At 37.7% G+C, this 19,353-nt stretch overlaps 1 protein-coding gene across 2 annotated transcripts in view; it reads right to left on the minus strand.

Moving 5' to 3' along the window:
• ITCH (itchy E3 ubiquitin protein ligase) overlaps positions 1–19,353 on the minus strand; it is a 60,840-nt gene that overhangs the window by 10,883 nt on the left and 30,604 nt on the right. Inside the window, exons 6-18 of one of the 2 annotated variants that reach the window (XM_065645498.1) lie at positions 17,539–17,581; positions 15,152–15,321; positions 13,677–13,944; positions 12,322–12,417; positions 10,804–10,978; positions 9,755–9,821; positions 7,100–7,184; positions 5,527–5,655; positions 4,794–4,866; positions 3,789–3,860; positions 1,630–1,718; positions 829–988; positions 409–542 (exon numbers count right to left, since the gene is read on the minus strand). In XM_065645498.1, the coding sequence (XP_065501570.1) occupies positions 409–542; positions 829–988; positions 1,630–1,718; positions 3,789–3,860; positions 4,794–4,866; positions 5,527–5,655; positions 7,100–7,184; positions 9,755–9,821; positions 10,804–10,978; positions 12,322–12,417; positions 13,677–13,944; positions 15,152–15,321; positions 17,539–17,581 (1,561 nt within the window). Of the gene's footprint in view, positions 1–408; positions 543–828; positions 989–1,629; positions 1,719–3,788; positions 3,861–4,793; positions 4,867–5,526; positions 5,656–7,099; positions 7,185–9,754; positions 9,822–10,803; positions 10,979–12,321; positions 12,418–13,676; positions 13,978–15,151; positions 15,322–17,538; positions 17,582–19,353 lie in introns of both variants that reach the window. The other variant, XM_065645497.1, reaches the window with a different exon arrangement.

A 19,353-nucleotide genomic window follows, 5' to 3' on the forward strand; every position in this document is an offset into this window, starting at 1 on the left:
TGAGTACAAAACAGAACACCATTCCTTAATTACAGAAATCAGGACTGAGAGGTTTGAGACTTTTTCCTTCCCTTTCAGGTCACTGTTTCATGGCATCTTTACTCAAATAGCAACTACTTTACGTTTTCCTAATGGAATTTTAACTCACTACAGCTTTTAGCACAATATACATTGAGTATGGAACATACTATTTCAGTGGAATTTACTCAAGCCACTTTATTTGTAATAGTGTTCAAGACTGCCACATCTGTATAAAGTCTAGCTAGATTTATTAAATTGATGATGCAATGGATATATTATACTTTCCAGTGGGGTTTTTAGTAATAAATGTACACCTGCTTCCTGGCATAAGTGAAAATCAAAACCATTGTGTTGCTATTTCAAGAACAAAAATCAAGTCAAACTCACTTTACCCAGATGAGAGAGTTGTAAAACTCTGGGTCAACAGACTCTAAATCCTTGAGTCCTACTGGCTTGTTCAGGATACGTTTATAGAACGGCAGAGAGAAACCAGTGTCAATGAATTTCCCATGGAACAAAGCCTGCAGAACATGAAAACAGACAAAATAATGCAAAGAATGACTGACTACTTAATATGACAACATTCTGTACCCTATACCTAATGAAATTTGACAGCCAAATAATTAAAACCACCTAGAATATCATGACTTCTAATACGCTGAATTAACTTATACCAACAGTAGTTCTATCCAAATACCCGATAATTGTTTCAACTCCAAAATGAATTGTTTAATTACCCATCTGACAGTACAATATTTATTTATAGGAAAATTACATGAGAGAATCTCTTTCTACTTTTGAACTTACCATGGCAATGAATCTTCCAATAAATCGGAAATATTTCAGATGGTCTGGATTAATATAGGAGGCTGGGTTTATCTGTAAGCAGTAGTTATCTTTCCCTGCATATTCAAACAGGCAATACATTGGGTTCAAAACTTCATGCGACAATAGAAAGAACCATTCCCTGAAATCACACAAACAATAAAAACACGTTTCAAAATAAATTAAATTCGAGATCACTTTAGTTAACTCATGTTGACTTAGGAACTTGTTGGCACATAGGCAGTCGAGCTGACCTCTGCACCAGAAAGTATCAAACTGAAACCAAATAGAAACTAACACAAATTACAAATTAATATGCAAAGTTACGATGATATGCAACTGTCAGTGGTTTGGATCAAAAACACCCTTACCTAAATGAGTGGATTACAAGTCTACCACTGATTTAAACTTTAAAGTTTTAGGGAATGCTAATTAATATGTGCACTTCTTGGTTAAATTCCAGTAAAGGCTTTTGACCTGAAAGTAGATTTATACTGACTTTTCCAATAAATCTCTACTTTGGCTCAACCGTTAACGTCAAAGGCTGACTGTAGTTCAGGAAACTGCATCTTTTTAACCACTGAGACCATCAAAGTAATTCCTAATGCGAACCGAAAACTATTTTATACAGTTTTAAGACATGCATACATCTTAAAGAACTGTCTTCCTCAGAATAAACTTCACTAATGTTTTGAAAGCACTGCAGTTTAAGTATATTTTGTGGAAGGCTTCACACAACAACTTGCAGAAAAAGGTATGGTTTGCCATTTCAGTTTAGTTTACCTTGCAACACCTCCATAATCTAAGCCTTCTTCACCAGGGAAAATAACCCATAAACGTCTCCGGAGATCTTGAGGGCTGAAGCTCATTATCTTAGTAAAAGAAAAACAATCAGTTCTTTTTAAGAAAACAGCTATAAGCATTGGCTACACTTATTACTATTTGCTACCAAGCAATATATTGTTTAATAACTCAGAGCATAAAATGAACTATGAGTACATGAAGTACCTGCTTACGTAACGTTCATGGAATTTGAAGCATTAGTACAAACGTATTTTCCATAGATCAAAAAGTAAAAGATAGAAAAGAAATAATAATTCTGAAATTAAAGACTTGGGATAATTGGGCCAGCAGCCTGTCTATAAGTGATGGAAATCCAGCCAATAAATAACAGGCCCAAAGTGAGTAAATTCAGTATTTGTTAAATACCGGACTGAAGGGTATCCCAGTTACAAGTAATGAAGACACATAATCAAGGGCTCAAAGAGATAAATTAGAAACAAAGCAATAATAAACATACATTATATGTTTTTTTCATTTTACAGCTTCATCTCCTAAAGAGGATAATAAAAATCTAGCTTGGTTGGTATGGTTTCTTTAAAAGTTAGGTAGAATCGTAGATACTAAGGAACTTTACTAATCCTGGTTTCAATACAATGACTCAATTTGTAATTATGCTGATTTGGTCAATTCTCGGAGGTTTACACAAGGAAATTTCACATAACACTTTTGTAAGTCCAAGAACCTTAAGTTTTTGGTTTGCAATGAGAGGCACAGAATTTGGGTTGAGATTTGCATTTTAAAATCTCTCCTAGATGTCTGTAGTAAGCATCATAAAAATTTTTATAACCCCAACAGAGATATCTGCAAATGGTAAGTGACGAAGAAGCAGAAAAAATTACCTCGGGTCTTTGTAATTATGTCATCTAAATGATTGATAACGCACCCTGTTTTCCTATGGAAGCCTGGGTTTGCTGATGTTTACAGAATTACATCATCTCTTGATTCTTTCCAGGACAGTATAATTTTATTATCTCTACGGTTACTGAAAAAGGACTAAGTGCCATTTTAGAAATAAGGCTGGAGCTAACTTTCAGTTACAGGATTTATTTTGCCCCCTTCTAACCCCTTTTACTGGAAGGCATCACTGATCCAAAAGAAAAGACAAATCAACTGCACTATTTGTTGCTTGTGCTAAACCAGTTTCCAGTAATTTGGACAAGCATTAATCCTTATTTAAGAAAATAATTTGTCTCAAAACGTACTGTCCTGTTGATTCAAATTTCCTGGCTTGGCACATCTGTGATAATCCCTACAAGAAATGAAGCCTGAAGACATCGAGGAAGATAAAGAAAAAATATTCAGCTAAGGACAGAGGAAGCTAAAAGTTCTTGCCTTCTTAGATAAGGTTTTCTGAAGCTGGTTTTAAGTCAGAAAAATACAGAGGTGGCCAAGAGGAGTATCTACCAGCAGAATTGTTCTGTGCACTTCCAAGCCTGTTTCTGTGTATCTTAGACTGACAAAGAGCTGCTCTTGGCTTCAATTTCACAAGCAACAGGAGTGATTTATCGCCACAATGAACATTCAAAAATAAAATTCAAATGCACTTGAAAATATTGTATAGGAACAAGTTTTAACCATGGTTTAGGTCTATAGACATTAACGAGAATTTTGCTTCTAATAATCTAACTAGAATTATTAATTTTGTTTTCTTTTAACCCTTTCATTACTTAAAGACCCATAACACACAGACTAAGATGAACTTAATCTATTTTTTTGGCTCATGCTTATAGCCCATGGTTGGGAAAAATGTGCCGAACATAAGCACAACATGGAAACCTCCGGAGAATAGGGAGCTGCTCTGCCACAGTGCTCCCCTCAAAATTAACTCACCTTGTAAAGAATTCTGAGGAAAAATAATTTAAAAAAAAATTAAAAAATCACTTTCTCTGTCAGACGAATCAGCCTTTAGAGCCAGAACTTCACATTTTAGCATGATCTTTTAATATATAAGTATGAATGTATCCTAACTATTAAACTAGTGGTTTTTTGTTAGTCTCACTTAAAATAACATTAACAAGATGTCAAAGAATCAAGAATGACATGACAAATTTCATCAACTCAATGTTTCATGCCACTACTATCATGTTTTATTACAGTACCTGTTGAAATGAGTCTTCGAATAACGTTTTCCTGCTCACTGTGATCTTGATGTGTTGTGGCATTGCTAGTTGCTGAAATGACATTTTTTAGACATTAAGTGTATAATCACTTAAAGCTTCTGAGTGTGGATTGTTATTTGTTGCGTATGTTGTTTTAAGAGGTGCAGTTAAATTTCACTAACCCATATAAAGCAAACCCAGCAATCAAGATAGTTGAATTGTAATTTACTTCAAGAATAGATTTCTTCCAATATTGATACCTGCAGTCAGGTATTGGTGCCTCCAGATCCTGCTTCAAACAGGTGCAAATACTCTACTCTTACAAGATGTTGAAAAACATTAAGATCAGTAACATACTCTAAGTCATCAAGGCTTTCTGCCCCAGAATTCAACTAAAAAAATTGAAATTTCAGGTTATTCTGCACAAAATTCGAAGTTGAAAAATTAGGCTAGTCCTTGTTTTTTTAAAGGATAATTCACTGACTCCTGAAAACTGAAACATTTAATCCTAAGAATTTTTCCTGTATGCCAACTTAATCTTTTGATATACAGAGAATTTAGAGGACCAAGACTGATAGGATGGGATTTGGTGCAACACAGTATATTCCTCAATGTCTAGACATGCGTGTTCTTTGTCAAATACCTGTGTTTTCTTTCACAAGTACATATTTGTGCAGAAAGTCCATCTTGTATGAACTATAAAAACACTCTGCCTCCATGTATTCCCTTACTAATAGCAAAAAGAAAATACTATTCTGAAACCCACCACTTAAAAAGTAGCTAAACTGATGTTTTCCTTTATTCTAAAAAGTTTTAAATCCATATCTTATTCAGCTTTAAAGCTTACAGGAGTTTGTACAAGTCCTGTATTTGCTCTGTCCTAATCTAACTCACCTTTAACCTTAGTTTGATTACCTTTATTTACAAGACATTAAAGAGTTCATTTAAAGCATGTAAGCAAAAACCAAAAAAGCAAACAAATATTCCCAAGAAATGAATCCGTACCTGACACCAGAATCTGAAATAATGGACCTTTGCCTTGAAATCACGCACATAAGCTATCTGGGGTCCATTGTCTCTGGAACCAAAGGGAGAAAAAAAAACAGATTTCAAAAGTGTGCTTGTAGTTTAAGTAAAAGCCTGCAAGTGTATTCATTATGAAGTTGTACAGTTTAGTTGTCTATCTAGTTGGAAGATTCTTATTCACGTTTTTTGACTTGGGGGTGTAATTTTCTTGCTTCTAAACGACGACAACGAAATCTTCCTTTGTAAATTGTGGAGTGCATCCACAGTACTTTTTAACCAGTCTCTGATTATTAACTGTAAAAAAGATTCTAACAAGCAGGATGGGATGACATTCAGTTAATTTAAGTTGGGAGTTAAGTTCTGGTTTTAACTCCATTCTGGTTCCTAAAAATAAAAAGACAGAAAGGGTGAGTGTACTTAAAAAGACAGTAACTGGAATGAAGAGATCTGGTCATCAACAGGACTGATGAAGCTCTTCCATTATCTTCAAATCTTACACAGGGCTTGGCAAGAAGGATTATGAAGTGTTCAAAACACCACCTTCCTCTAGGACAGTTACCAGGGGACCAAAAAACCCCAGAAAATTACAAAGCATTACTATATGCAAAACTTTCTGCATGAAAAAAAGTGCAAAGAGGAAAAACAACTTTCAAAAATGATGCGTACTAAACTTCACTTTTGAAAGCTTTGTATAAATGTTAAAAACACTTACAGAGCAGACTTGCCCGTGCGAGGATCTATATATGTAGTGGTTCTTCTATTGTGATCCACAAAATACGGAATGCCATCCACAGTAAATCGCATTTCCCAGCCCTCTGGCAAGGGTTTCTCATTTAATTGACTATGGATACAAGAAAACATATGGTAACTGATCAACTTGATGTATTAAGTCAATTGAACAATACCTGAGATAGTAACAATTTTTGCAGATCTAGAATAACTACAGATGGAGAAACTCTCCATTCAATATTTATTCTGCCTTCTTTCCCTGTGACATTTTCAGGTCAGCTCTCAATTAGAACAAAATGACTGTTTACATAAACACGAGCTCATTTGGTTGCGCTACCTGGAACAACGGCAAATAGAAACTCAAGGGAAAAACGTAAGCAAGGTTTATTGATGTTTCCTACATGTAAACAACATAACTTGATCTCCTAGCTATTAGGTTTTTACTCAAAAACTGACATAATTTTAATAAGTAGCTTTTGGTACCTCATGTATAATCACAGTAGCAAAAAACTTCAGAGTTTCAAAATGATGAAAATAAAAGAAAATGCAAATACTGATCTTGTATATTTTTTGACAACTTCTAACTCAATTTAGCTGTGAACAAAACCAGATCTCAAGATATTTGGAAGAGCTGAGTAGTATCACTCCCAAGTGCTCTCAGAGTGACGTCCCACATTGTAGGACCGTATTTCTGGCTGTGAAACCAGCACATTAGGTTGGCAGGTTATATTAATAGTGTTCTCCACACAGTCAGCTGCTGCAGATGGGACTGGGATGGAAACGTTGTCATCTCTGGCCGCAGCTCTGCCCCCTCCACACACACCAGGCAATTCCACTCGCCCTCCTCTTACTCCTTCTCTCCAGAGGGCAGATGAACTTGCTTCACCAAATGGAAATTTTCAGCTCAAACAGGCAGAGCTGGGATTGAGACCACTCACCCTGAATTTCCTGCCTATATTCCCTACCTCAGAGAGTCAGAGCGAGCAGAGATTGAAATAAACAGTACTCCATTACTTTGAGTAGTGAGTCAGGTTCTCTTTCTCCGCCCTCCCTTTTTTTCTTCCTTCCTCCCTATTTTTTACAAGTTGTGAGGAGGGGCGCTGCAGCTTTTTAAGTTTGTCTTCTTTCTGTCTCTTAGCTATTAACTGTTTAGGAAACAATCATTCTTATTCAGGATCGTCTGCACTATCCAATCGCCGTATGAAAGAAATCTCTTCCTCCTTCCATGATACAAGTGTTTAGATGTGTCTTTTTTTAAAAAAAAGAGTAGGAGCTGTTCTGGGCAATGACCTTATTACTATTGACCAAGACTTTCATGGTAATTGTACTATTACTTAGTAATATTCTGACAGTTTCCATTTTGGCTAGTACTTTTTGATATTTTAAGGGGTTGTCTGAAGTTTGCGTAGGACAGTCCATGTTTCAGCTGTGGGCAGTATTTCCTAACTCTCAGTCTCACTACTCTGTTACATTTATGATCCTGAGGGTCTCTTCCAACCGAAAAGATTCTATGATTTTCATTCCAGACTCACATGAAGCTGCAACTGATTTCTTACCCCTGACTCCTGGGATCTTCCCACTGAGTGATTCGTGTGTTGTGATTGACAAAATACACTCTGCCATTGCTGTCAGTTCTCTTTTCTGAAAAGATGCAAAAGGAAAGGAGAAAAAAATATAATCAATACCTGCTTGATTTATTTCTGAGACAAAATTAAAAAGAATCTGAGAGAGTAACATAGGATTCCCTGGTTCTTCCATTCTCTGCAAAGCAGTTTTGCAGTCACTGCTTTAGAGATGCTTTCTGCTGGTGTGGGGAAGCCTGTGACTTAGTCCTGCTGCTGCACCCATGGGTGCAGATCGCTAGTTGTCCTGTAGCACCAGACCTAGTCTCCTCACAATCAGAGAAAGGCAGATATAATAAACAACCTGAAAAGATCTACCTCCCTCCTTTGTTATACAGTCTGAAGCACATTCGTTCTCTTTAATGTAAGCGTCTGCAGATAGCTGGCTTTTGAAGCTGGTGAGAGGCTGGAGCACAAGTGTGATGGGAGCGGCTGAGGGACCTGAGGGGTTCAGCTGGAGAACAGGAGCTGAGGGGAGACCTTCTGATCTCTGAACTGCCTGAAAGGAGCTTGGAGCCAGGGGGGGTCGGGCTCTGCTCCCCAGGAACAAGCGCCAGGACCAGAGGAAACGGCCTCAAGTTGCGCCAGGGGAGGTTGAGGTTGGATCTGGGGAACAATTTCTTCCCCAAAGGGCTGTGGGGCATTGGAACAGGCTGCCCAGGGCAGTGCTGGAGTCACCATCCCTGGAGGGGTTTAAAAGGCGTTTAGACGAGGTTCTCAGGGACATGGGTTAGTGCTAGAGTTAGGTTAGGTTATGGTTGGACTCGATGATCCTGAGGGTCTCTCTTCCAACTGGAATGATTCTATGATTCTAAGAAATAAATAACATCCATCAACAGACCCTGCCACAGCCTCTACTCTCTTCATGTTTCTCTGTCCCTCCTTTGACTCGACATCTCACTTTCACCGACATTATTCACAAGCAGGAAGCTGTCTGAACACTGACTGCTGATAGTCACACCAAACTGCCCCTTCACGTGTGCTCAGCGAAAAGCTGCACTTGCTGGTGTTCACAGGAAAGTTCTTTATATCTCAGTTCTTACCCTGAAAAGTTCAGCTCTCTCTGCCTGCAGTGCTTATACCAACAATCATGACTGCAGGAGAGGTTCTGGGCATCCTAAAAACAGCATAAACATTTGCGTGAAGGACGCAGCTCATCACAGGAGATTTACTTTCACCAGATCTACTGTTTGCACCTTTCAAAAGGTTCTTGAGTGGTTTTGCAAGTTAAAAATTTGCACAGATTAAGATATTACACAGATTAAGATAGATTCTTTACTATGCTATTTATTTTTCGATTGTAGGAAAAAATTAATTGGAAGAAAAAAAAAAAAAAGTTGTTTTCTCTATAGGAAACTCCAGTTGCTTCCATTACTGTGATATACCTTACAGCACTATAGACAGCAAACACAAAACAGGTGACAGAGGTATACACAAGTATCAAGAAAGTACAAGGGTTTCATGTCCAAATAATGAGCAGTGAATAAAAAATGATCCATGTAGTTTCCAAGAAAATACATTCATATTTTCTCTCAGTTCAGTGTATGCCCACGATTGAACAAAGTTTATAATAAATGCCCTGATTTGGTCTTTGTACCATTCTGCGTCTCTTTATGCAGTTTGTATTTAGCATCGCAAGAGAAATACAGAATACAAATTATAAAAACACGCCAAAATCTATGACATGTAAAAACCTTCAGTTTACAAGGGAGTCTGGAAATAGACACTTGTCTATGAGTTACACTGGTAGCAGAATCCAACCCAATGTGCAAACACAGTTTTGTTGTTTCCTGAGCAATACCAGCCCCAAGAACTTTCTTTGAAATGTTCTATGTGCAATGCAACAAAGCACAAGTGTGGGAAACAACAATTCTATGGCTGGAAATTGCATCAATACCAGAACTAAAAATCCAAATAGTTATGTTTGAAAAACGGATGAACCAAAAACCCAGGTCTAATTCTGCCAAGTAATTACTTGCTTTAAAATTACACAATTCTGAGAACTTTGCCTACATATCATGAAACTTGAATTCTTCTATCTGCTTGGCAGTCAAATCAGAGATTAGTTTTACACTTACGTTTTTGTACACTCCCCTATGTATTAATTGTAAATAGTTAACCTGTAAAGTACAAAACCAAATTTATTCCAGGGAGAGGGGCAAGTCAAGAAGTGGTTAGTTGCCATTATAAAAACATTTTCAGACCAACAAAACTCTCTAAGAATTGGCCTGAAGAGGGAACTTGGCAGTCTGATTTAGAGGGGATTTGAAATCTGATTTGGCAGGAACAGAATGGTGGGGAGGAATCCTGCCTAATCAAAGTGGTTAAAAAAGATAATGGTGTGAAAGAAGCTATTATGATAGTTACAGGGTGCAAACCAGAATACTTTATAGTTTCTAATCTACTTCGAAACCACACATTCTTGTCAGAACTCTGTTTTAACAGCACATTTGATTAATTTTAAAAGATTTTTAATCCAGATTTTCATTTTAAAAAACTAGCCTAGAACAGCTAACAAAATAATCTGGCAGAAGTATGCTTTAATGTTTAATTACATTGTATGACAAACCACTTTCAAGTCAGTCTTACCCCATCCATGTGGCAGAGGGCCAAGGGGATCAAACTCTTTGTTCTGTGTGGATGAAAAGTCCTGGTTCTGCAAGTGACACAAACAAATGGTGCATTAATGACTAGTCATTTGCTTTCCAGATGTTCTACCACAGCTATAATGAACTACTGCAGTAAATGCATTTTTGTTCATGTTACGTATAAGCAAAGATGCCAACAAGTTATTTTTCGCCACAGAGAAGGCCTATCATACAGACCTTGGCATGCTTAATTAACCACAGTGCCAAGAAAATAATTATTCTTTGTTTAGAGCCCCAGCCTACGCAGAAGGGAAATTAGCACAGTAGCACCCAAAACGATCAGAAAGCAAATCATGTCATTCCCGCACTCAGTACCGTTCTTCCTGCCACTACTTCTGAGGTCTATTTTTATTTTCTACACATACAGCAAATTTAGAACCTACACCATTCTTGATGGACTAGTAGCATGAGTTGGAGTTATCCAAAGTCTACTATACATCAGAGGTAAACAATGGATTTAAAATTCCAGAAGGATTCTTTTCAATTTCGCCACTTTCAGAACATTCATTGTGCATATTTCATTTTACCCAAAGTAGAAAGAGATGTCCTGTGAGCTTGCTTACCTTCCAGATCTTTGGCCAAGACAAAACAAGACAAAATACAAATAAGCCAGCTTATTACTAAGCTGTACTTTGTTTTGAAGCAAAGGCTTTTATCAATATTTTATGTAAATTTTATCAAAGAACACCAGCTATATTCAGCTGACAGACAAACCACATCACACTGCATGTGCTGCCTGCAGTCATTGCAAGGACACGAACTGAGGTTACCAATTATTACCTCCCGCCGTGCTACACAAAGATACTGTATTACCATAAAGAATAAACCATAACAAAGTCTGGTATCTTTATGGGGAAAAGTCACCCACAAGTACGCCCAAACCCCAAATTAATATATACTTGGAATACACAGACAAGAGACTAATAGGCTGAAAATCTGGAAGAGATACCTCTGTTACTTAACCTGTACAGTCATGGTTCTATTCCTTACCCCGTAGATAAATCTCTGGTTGAACTGCTGCATGGCTCCTTGCAGCTGACTGCGCTGCAGCTGCCACTGCTCGTAATTCCGGACAGACTCCAGGGTCGGTCTCTGCCACGTTGTCGTTCTAGTGAAGTGGTCAACGTAATAAATTCTCCCCATGTTGTCAACTCGCCGCTCCCAGCTTTTAAAAAAATTACAAGCAATGGTTCTCAACAGCAGACAATTTGAAGGGCTCAGAAGCACTTTTAGGCAAACAACAGTGTGTTGGAAGTGGATATAAAGCAAGGGGTCAGCAGTAGCCTTTTTTTTCTCCTTTTACCCACCACTAAAACGATGAAAGAGCTGAAATTGTTCGAGAAGGATCACTTTGTTGCAAACTATACCCAGTCAGACTCATTCCATTTACTGTACTTTCAGGATTTTGTGGAACAGTTTAAGTGCTACACAAACCACTACCAATACTATGCTGCATGTACCCCACCCAACCTGTAAGACCACAGTCCGCTGTTTTTTCCTAAAAAGACAGCAAAAACCTGACAGTTTGGGCTGTACAATGAAAGATCTCCTCAGACTCTAATTTGGAGAAAAGGAAGGTGTGGGCATTGTGGTTTGGGGTTTTTTTGTGTATGTGTGGTTTTTCGTGTGGGTTTTTTTGTTTGGTGTTTTATTTTTCGTTTGTTTTGGGGTTTTGTTTGTTGGTTTGGTTTTTAAATTATTATTATTTTCTTCAGTTCATATGAAGCCAGTACTATTTACAAAACTCGAGTGAAAACGCTACCATTCTGAATAAGTTTAAGTAATACACTAATCAATCCTCTCAAAATTGAGTATGACAGCTGGGTTCCCTTTATTGGCTTGTCTGCCAGTTTTTGTTCTCTAATATCAAGTTCTTTTTACCATCCCACGTTTTAACTTTGTAATTCTGTATAGCGTGTGACCCACTGACTACGAATGAAATGCAACAGAATAATTCTTACATTTTGCTTAGATTTTTTTAAAAATAAGAAACAGAAGAAATGAGAACATGGCTTTTAAGTAGAGATTAACATCACTGGCTGTTCTGAACAGCTGGAAACACCAAATAACCAAAGCTGGTTTATAAGAGCAGAGTAAACGAGCAGCTGGGAACCCTGAGACAAGACCAAGGGGCTGTAACCTCAGGATAAAGAGGTGACCAAGGGTGTTCTTGCTCACACTGATGGTCACCTCAGTCCCAAAAGACTTTTCTGTGGTTTTGGTTCTCTTTTACAGCTGCAGGAGTCTACTGCCTATAACTTAAATCTGTTTCTCAGTAAAGATGCGCTTGCTTAATCTTCGACGGGAAATCCAGATTCTGTTATTTTTCACATCCTATGTACTATGCATTTTGGCAGAACTCCTTGGAGACAACCTGGAGCAATTCTTTACACTGGGTTCACATTTCTATTTACATACACGCTTTCTAGCTTTAGTAAACCGTCAGTCAATCAATTTCTGAAAAATCCAGACATATCCTAGACAATGATATGACCTATCCTGGCTCACCTTGGAGGAAGAGGCTCTGGCCGATCCCACGTTGTTCTTTTTTCAACGTGATCTACATAGTAAACTCGACCATGCTGGTCTACTCTTTGCTCCCAGCTGAAAATAAAACCATATTTTTATCCTCCTCTAGATGAAACTACTCCAGCCATTCATCTACATTATGAGAAATGTTTGTTTTCATAAAAATGCTTATTTCTAAACAAAATGCTTTAAACACTTGGTTCATGAAATGCACCAAAATGCTGTGCAATATACCGTGGTACAATGTTCATATTAATATTAACAAGTAATTCTACGTCAACTAGAATACAAAAAGCGTTCTACATGGCCACCTTCAGAAACTGAAGCTAAAATCCATGCCTACACATAGAATTTTAGTAAGCAATGAAGCAAAGTTTTGTATTCAATATCATGTATATCAATAACCTGTTGAGCAGAATCATCTGTAGAACATAATCCCCTTAGAGAGTAACGTTAATTCCATTTAATTCCTCAAAATATGCAAATTTTGCACAGACCACATATATGCAGAGTTCATCATAAGGGCACCGGTCACTTATTCTCTGCGCATGCAGCCTTTGGGATCCTGACTTACCCCTGTATTTGCAGCAAATGTAACATTGTGGGGGAAAAAAGAAATTCACCATTTCTGTTGAAACCAAAATGGTAACGCAACCACCGATGTTTTAAAGACTGCTTTTCTATTTCACAGTCATCCTGTAAGAAAGGTCATTCAGATCTCTCCCAAATTTTAGTTCAACTGCCCACACATTAAGACAGATATTTCAACAATTCCACCATTCACACTAGGAAGCTTTTTCTTTCCCTTGCTCAAATTGTCCAGATTTTTTTTTTTTTAAAGTTTCGAATCTAAACAGGAGCTCTGAGGCAACAGACCAACCATTTGGAAAATTCCACATGTGCCTGAAACAACACAGGAGCTGCAGTATGAAGCCCAAAACTTCAGGATAAATTGTAGACTGTGTACAGCAATAGCAGCTTTTCTTCTACTTATCTACACCAACATTTTACTACCTGACTTCATTCTAATAATTCTAATTTAAAGACAGCAAGCTGCCACATTATGTAAAACTTCTGTGTTTCACTGACATGGGAACGTATGACAAGTATCCAAAATATCAGAAAGATTAATTATTTTCTTTAATAAACCATACCTAAGGGCTTACCAGACAAAATAGTTCTGACAACTTCCAAATTAATATTGTGGGGGGGAATTTGTTATGCAGCAAAAAGCAGATGTTATGAATGTTTTGTTACACCTGCTGTAAGGAAAATAAAGTAAACCCAGAAATGTCGGCGCACACACACAGCAAAACACTTCATTAAACTCGTACCCAGGCGGGAGAGGACCTTGACTGACTGTAGGAAGTGCCTGAGGAGGAGGATTTACTGGCTGGACTTGTCTTGATACAGGAGGTGTGGTGAGTGCAGCAGTTGCAGGAGCAGTTGTTGCAGGAGTGGTTGTTGCAGCTGTTGCAGGAGCAGCTGTTGCAGCTGTTGCAGGAGAAGCTGTTGCAGCAGCTGTGGCCCCCTCAGGGCCCTGTTCCGAGGATGTATTTGCAGCTGTACCTGCCAGTGATCCTGCACTGGCCCCATCGTTTTCTGTGGATGTGGAAGAAGGACCATTTACACTTGCTGTGATGTCAGAGATATCGAAGAAGAGGAAAAAAAAAAAAGATTTTAAGTGATATTTATGACCAATCTATTTTAGAAGTTGTAAGTCACAAAAATAAATGTGCAAGAACTGGTATTTCGAAGTGCATGCATACAGTCAAATTTTACAGCTGACAGAAAAACTAAAAAGCAATTTTGTCTCATTTTGTAACTCTGTTTTAATCCAAGAACTGTCATCAATGGCATAATTTTGCTATTTCTGATAGAATAAATCATATTTACTGAAGCAAGTTGTCTGCATTCTGTAAACACTAAACAATTATAAACAAAAAAATACTTTCTTGCATTGATGAGTTAATTATTTTCAAATTATTATTTGGAAAAATAATTTAAGATATAATAAGCATAAAATTTTCAATAAGAGACTTGACAGTGCATATAAATTAATTATCTGAATGGGAGGGGAATAAATACATTCTTTAAACATCTTCATTTTTTTCTGAATGCCATTTTGTGGGTAGGATTGAAAGTTGTACACAAGTCAGGTCTGATTACTGAACGACACCGGATTAATCTTTTAAAGTAATTACTGTCTTGCAGTTTCCCATCCAGACTTAACCTTTATAAATTGTAATAATGAAACTACTGAAACTGACCACAGTGTATGGGGGTAAAGGAGTTACCCTAAAAACATCAACTAACTTTTCAGGACTACTTGTCTTGAAATTTTGCAGTTTCTAAATATTCATATATATTTTTTTTTTAAAGTATCAATTTCAGTGCAAAATAGTAACGATTTTTTTGTAACTACAACTCTAGAAACAAGTAACTAGTATTTCAAAACCCAATATTATCACTTTGAGACAGTTCCATGAGGTTTCATCTGGAGCCTCAAGCTCAGCGGATGTCTTGGTGCAGTACAATATTATTCACCTGTGTTCTTTTGGTGCCAGCTCCACTATATGCAGCAGTATCACTGCGATCGTTACTGAGCAGACATGGCAGCAAGAAATATCTAATAATAGGAATGCTGATTAAACATGTACTGAATGCAAGCTAAAAAATAGTCCTTCAGGAGTTACCTGCCAAAGAATTTACCCTGAAAACACGTAGTTAAAAATGAGTGTCATGAAAAGGGCTGTTCATTCATGGAGCGTGAAGCTCCAAAACAAACGCCTGGCCCCACAACACCTACCGGCTGCTGAGGGGGGTCTGCGCGGCGTTGGGGGGGGCGGCCGGGAAGGCCTGGGGGGTCGGGCGGGTTTGCAGTTGCCATTTGTGAGTAACGGAGAATCGCTGCCATTAACAGTCTTGTTTTCACTGGGCGCAACATCTTCGCAGCTTTCCAGGCCGTTTGAGTTAGTCCTTTTGCAGAAAAAAAACCAAACCAAAACAGAAAGAACTGTTCTAATGGTGTATGGATGACGTTAAATTTTATGGAAGACACTAGAACGTAACAGTTATGACTACATGAGATTCTTACATTCATAATAATTAAAACAACATCCACATCTGTATGAACATACTAAGAGTTTATCTCCCGAGGTATATGACACCTCAACTGATGAAAAGACTGTGAAATAGATACATAGATACATAGAACATCTGTCCCTGAAACCTCCGTTTTCATTCACCAACTCGACACACGTGCCTTTAGGGCCAGGCTCTGGATTTTGCTGCTCAGCTATTTCTGCCCATGAATTTCACTTCTCTCTAATGAGACGGGAAGCTGAGTCAAAGCTGAGAGCAACCTGTGTGCATTTGCTCCACGGGGCAGCATATGCTCAGAACACACGGAATACTTCACATTTTTAGAAAGCATAATTACACATACACTGTTTTTCTCCCTAAACTCAACGCTGGAAAGGGCTGGAGAATTTAGGACTCGGCATTAAAGTTTTGACCAAAAGCTATGAATATAAGCTTCTCAACTTTACAAGAATTAAGAAACTAAATAGCAGTACTCACCCATTCTGTACTGTTCAGTTATACCTAGCAGTGTATTATTCTGATATATTTGTAGCTCCCTAAGCAGAGTTACAGGTATCCACAACTTTACTTTTAAAGCATTTTATTTACACAGTATGTTGAGCAAAATAAAAGACTGTCATCTAGAATTCTAGTGGATTGACAGGTCAAGTACATAGGCCATCAGTAATGAAACCACAGGTTACAGTTTCAGCCCAGTACCTCTAAAACTCCATTCCTTTAAATGTACGCAAAATAAAAACCAGGAGGCAAGCCTATGTAAATCACAAAGCATAAAGGATCAAGTCAAATCGTGTACATTTAGCCTCAATATCATTGTTAAACACGCTTTTGCTCTGCACCAGGTGTGGTGCGCATGATTCATACCAGATCACACCAAGGCTGCAGTAAATGACGATGAACGTGTGCAGAGATAGGGAACGATGTGAGGTTTGTAAAAGCTGCAGCCCAGGTTTTCCTCAGGCCCAGCAAGCACACTGCCGCTCTTTGAACATTCAAGTCAAAAGTGTCACCTTTTATATTTAGTGTATTTGACTACTTTAGTGTATCATCTCCAGTGTATTTGACCACTTGGCTTAACGGATATGAGGTATAACAATACATATCAAATCAATACATATCGAAACATTATCATTATTATTGTTAATGTAACAATAACCCGTTAGACATATTCCAGATCACTTACATAATCATCAAAATGGACCTTTACGAACACTAAAAACCCCACTGCTTGGTACTAAAACCACATCAGCTCCAATTACTATTATTATTATACTATTACACACTCAGGCATTCCAAATACCCAAAGCATGGAAACATTCTTCGGAGTATGAAAAGGAAACAGAACAAAAATAAACTTTCACGGGAAGACTTCAGACAACAGAGCCAAGCGAGTTATAAGCTATTAAAAAAAAATCATGAAATTTAACTTTGGTACTCCAGATATCATCCGAGAGTGTTGTGCATTGTACAGATCCTTAAAATACTTATAGTACTGGGAAATAATTAAAGTGGCATGGTGCTCACTGCAGGTTAATCCACCATCGAGTATGGTCACACTTTTATCCTACCAAGCAGCAGGGCACATAATCCAATATCGGCCTTAAAACACTGCAACTGCCAGACACGTCTTGGTATCTTCTTAAAGCTAAATATAATTCTGATACTTCCATGCTATAAAACAAAACAGTGTAAAAATAACCAGTGCCATTTACTCACCAGTGAGATTTTTTAATCTATTTTACATATATATATATATATTTTACTTTGGTTAATCATTGGGAGAAGGATGAGGAACATGAAAGAAAAACAAAACAAAGCACAAACAAAACACACTAACAAACCCAAAAGATGGGTCAGGCATGGAGGCAAACTGAAGCTAGAAGATGGGGCTCATACGGAAAACAATTTAATACGTGAATGTACAATAGTACAGTATTTTTGTTTAGTACATGCTCAGACCTTAAGAGATACTATTGCAGGGCATACTCAGAAGTTTTTCAATTGTTGTCTTTATAAAACATAAAATTCTTCTTTCAAAACTGCAAACACTAAAAGGCAGTATAAAAAAAAAAAGAGGAAAAAAAATCTTACCGTGTATCGTTCCTTACTTTGGAGCCATCATTCTGTGTAGGACCTTAAATACCAGAAAGAAAAAGACGATAGAACTATAAGCAACATCCTGAATAATTTCCAAGAACAGAAGCACTCTTTAATGCTCACGTTTCTTTCAAATGTGGAGGTGACGCACCACATACTGCTTATCTGTCTTATTTCAAAACTGTATATATTTTGCATGTCTCTATATGTATGTGTGTGTGTATACACTTTTTTTTTTAAACCATTGCCACTGTGAATAATATTTTCACCTTATCGAAGACATAACAAGATATCATTTGACTCTAGCCTGGACCCTTCCCTTTCTCTGTAAATTATTTAGCCTAAAGGCATTCAAGCAGGTACAAAATATGGCAGGACTCCAAAGAGAATTATAGCAGCTCAGCCAAGATTTGCAACCGTTTTGCAACTGCTTGTTCAGCCAGCTTGGAAATATTTGCCTTTTGTGCCGGCATTTGCAGGACTTGAATATGCAGCACAGAACTGCTCATTCATGTAGACAGCACAAATACTTGATTTCTGTAGAATTAAACAACTGTCATTAACAAAGAAATCAGTTCTCAGTTCTGATGGGAACTATGTGCTGGTCTAAGCCAAAGACAAGGATGGAATCCTGCAAAGGCTTGTGATAACGTGCTGTTAGTGGGCAGCGCACGGAAGGGATTTTAATCCCAGAAGCACAAATCTTATCTTGAAAAGCTACTCAATAAACACTGTATTTGCCTGTAAGCACCTTTAGCCTGTACAATAAGAATGTGTTAGACTACTTTAACTCTCTCCTTGTGTGCCTTAGTCCCCTGACGATCTGTGAACCCTCCGCTGAACCTCTGGCTTGGTGTGTCAACATCTGTCTTTACTGTCAAGCCCCAAACTACCTATAGCGCTCAGTTCTACCACCCACAGGCCCTTTCCTGCTCACCAGCACATTTTGCTCAGGAGGTGAGTTTCAGGAAATGGAACAATGCACAGATGAAAACCAAGTATTGCATAAGAGGAAAGTTTGTTACTGTCACTAGGTATTTCTGTTATCCCACGTCAGCTCTGCTCTACAAGCCCCACACAATCCCAGCGTTTGGCTTTTACTTACCAAAAAAATCCCACATCATCAAATCACGTGCTTAATCCTTTTAACAAAATGCAAAGAAAGATGGACTAAAAGCCAACAAAAAACGGTTACAAAGTGAGCGTGCTAATTCCATTTTCCTATGATACTTCGATGGAATCTCAAAGCAACTTCCTCTAGTGCTTTAAAAAACAAAAACCAAAAAAACCACCACGACAACCCCCAACCAAGCAAACCAGAAGCCTAAAACTTGCCAATTAACTGCGTAGCTAATTGCTACAGCCCACAGTCTCTCCAATGCTGACTGCTGGAGAAATGACCTCTTATCTATCTCTACTTTGCAAGGTACAATACCCTCAAAAACGCTCCATTGCTTGTCTGGCACCAATGGAATTAAACCCTCTTACTTTTTATTTCAGTGTAATTACCCATTTTACAAGTATTCAAGGTTTTCAGTTAAAAATCATACTAGTTATCTGAAGCTGACGACACCAACTAAACAGAATAGTGGATCCCTCTCTCCAGCACTCCACAGGGAACAAAAATCCATGAAAACGTTTGAGATATTTTAAGAAAAAAATACTATAAATCCATGCTGAATATTATTATTATGAGATCAAACTAACTTATTTTATATTATTTTCTGTTAATGATGTTATGAAACATTCAGGGAAGCTAGAGACTTTCACTGAAGTCTGGGATTGCTAGATATAAGTTAGCAAAGTACA

Source organism: Caloenas nicobarica, chromosome 15 (assembly GCF_036013445.1).
Source record: "Caloenas nicobarica isolate bCalNic1 chromosome 15, bCalNic1.hap1, whole genome shotgun sequence".
NCBI lineage: Eukaryota > Metazoa > Chordata > Aves > Columbiformes > Columbidae > Caloenas > Caloenas nicobarica.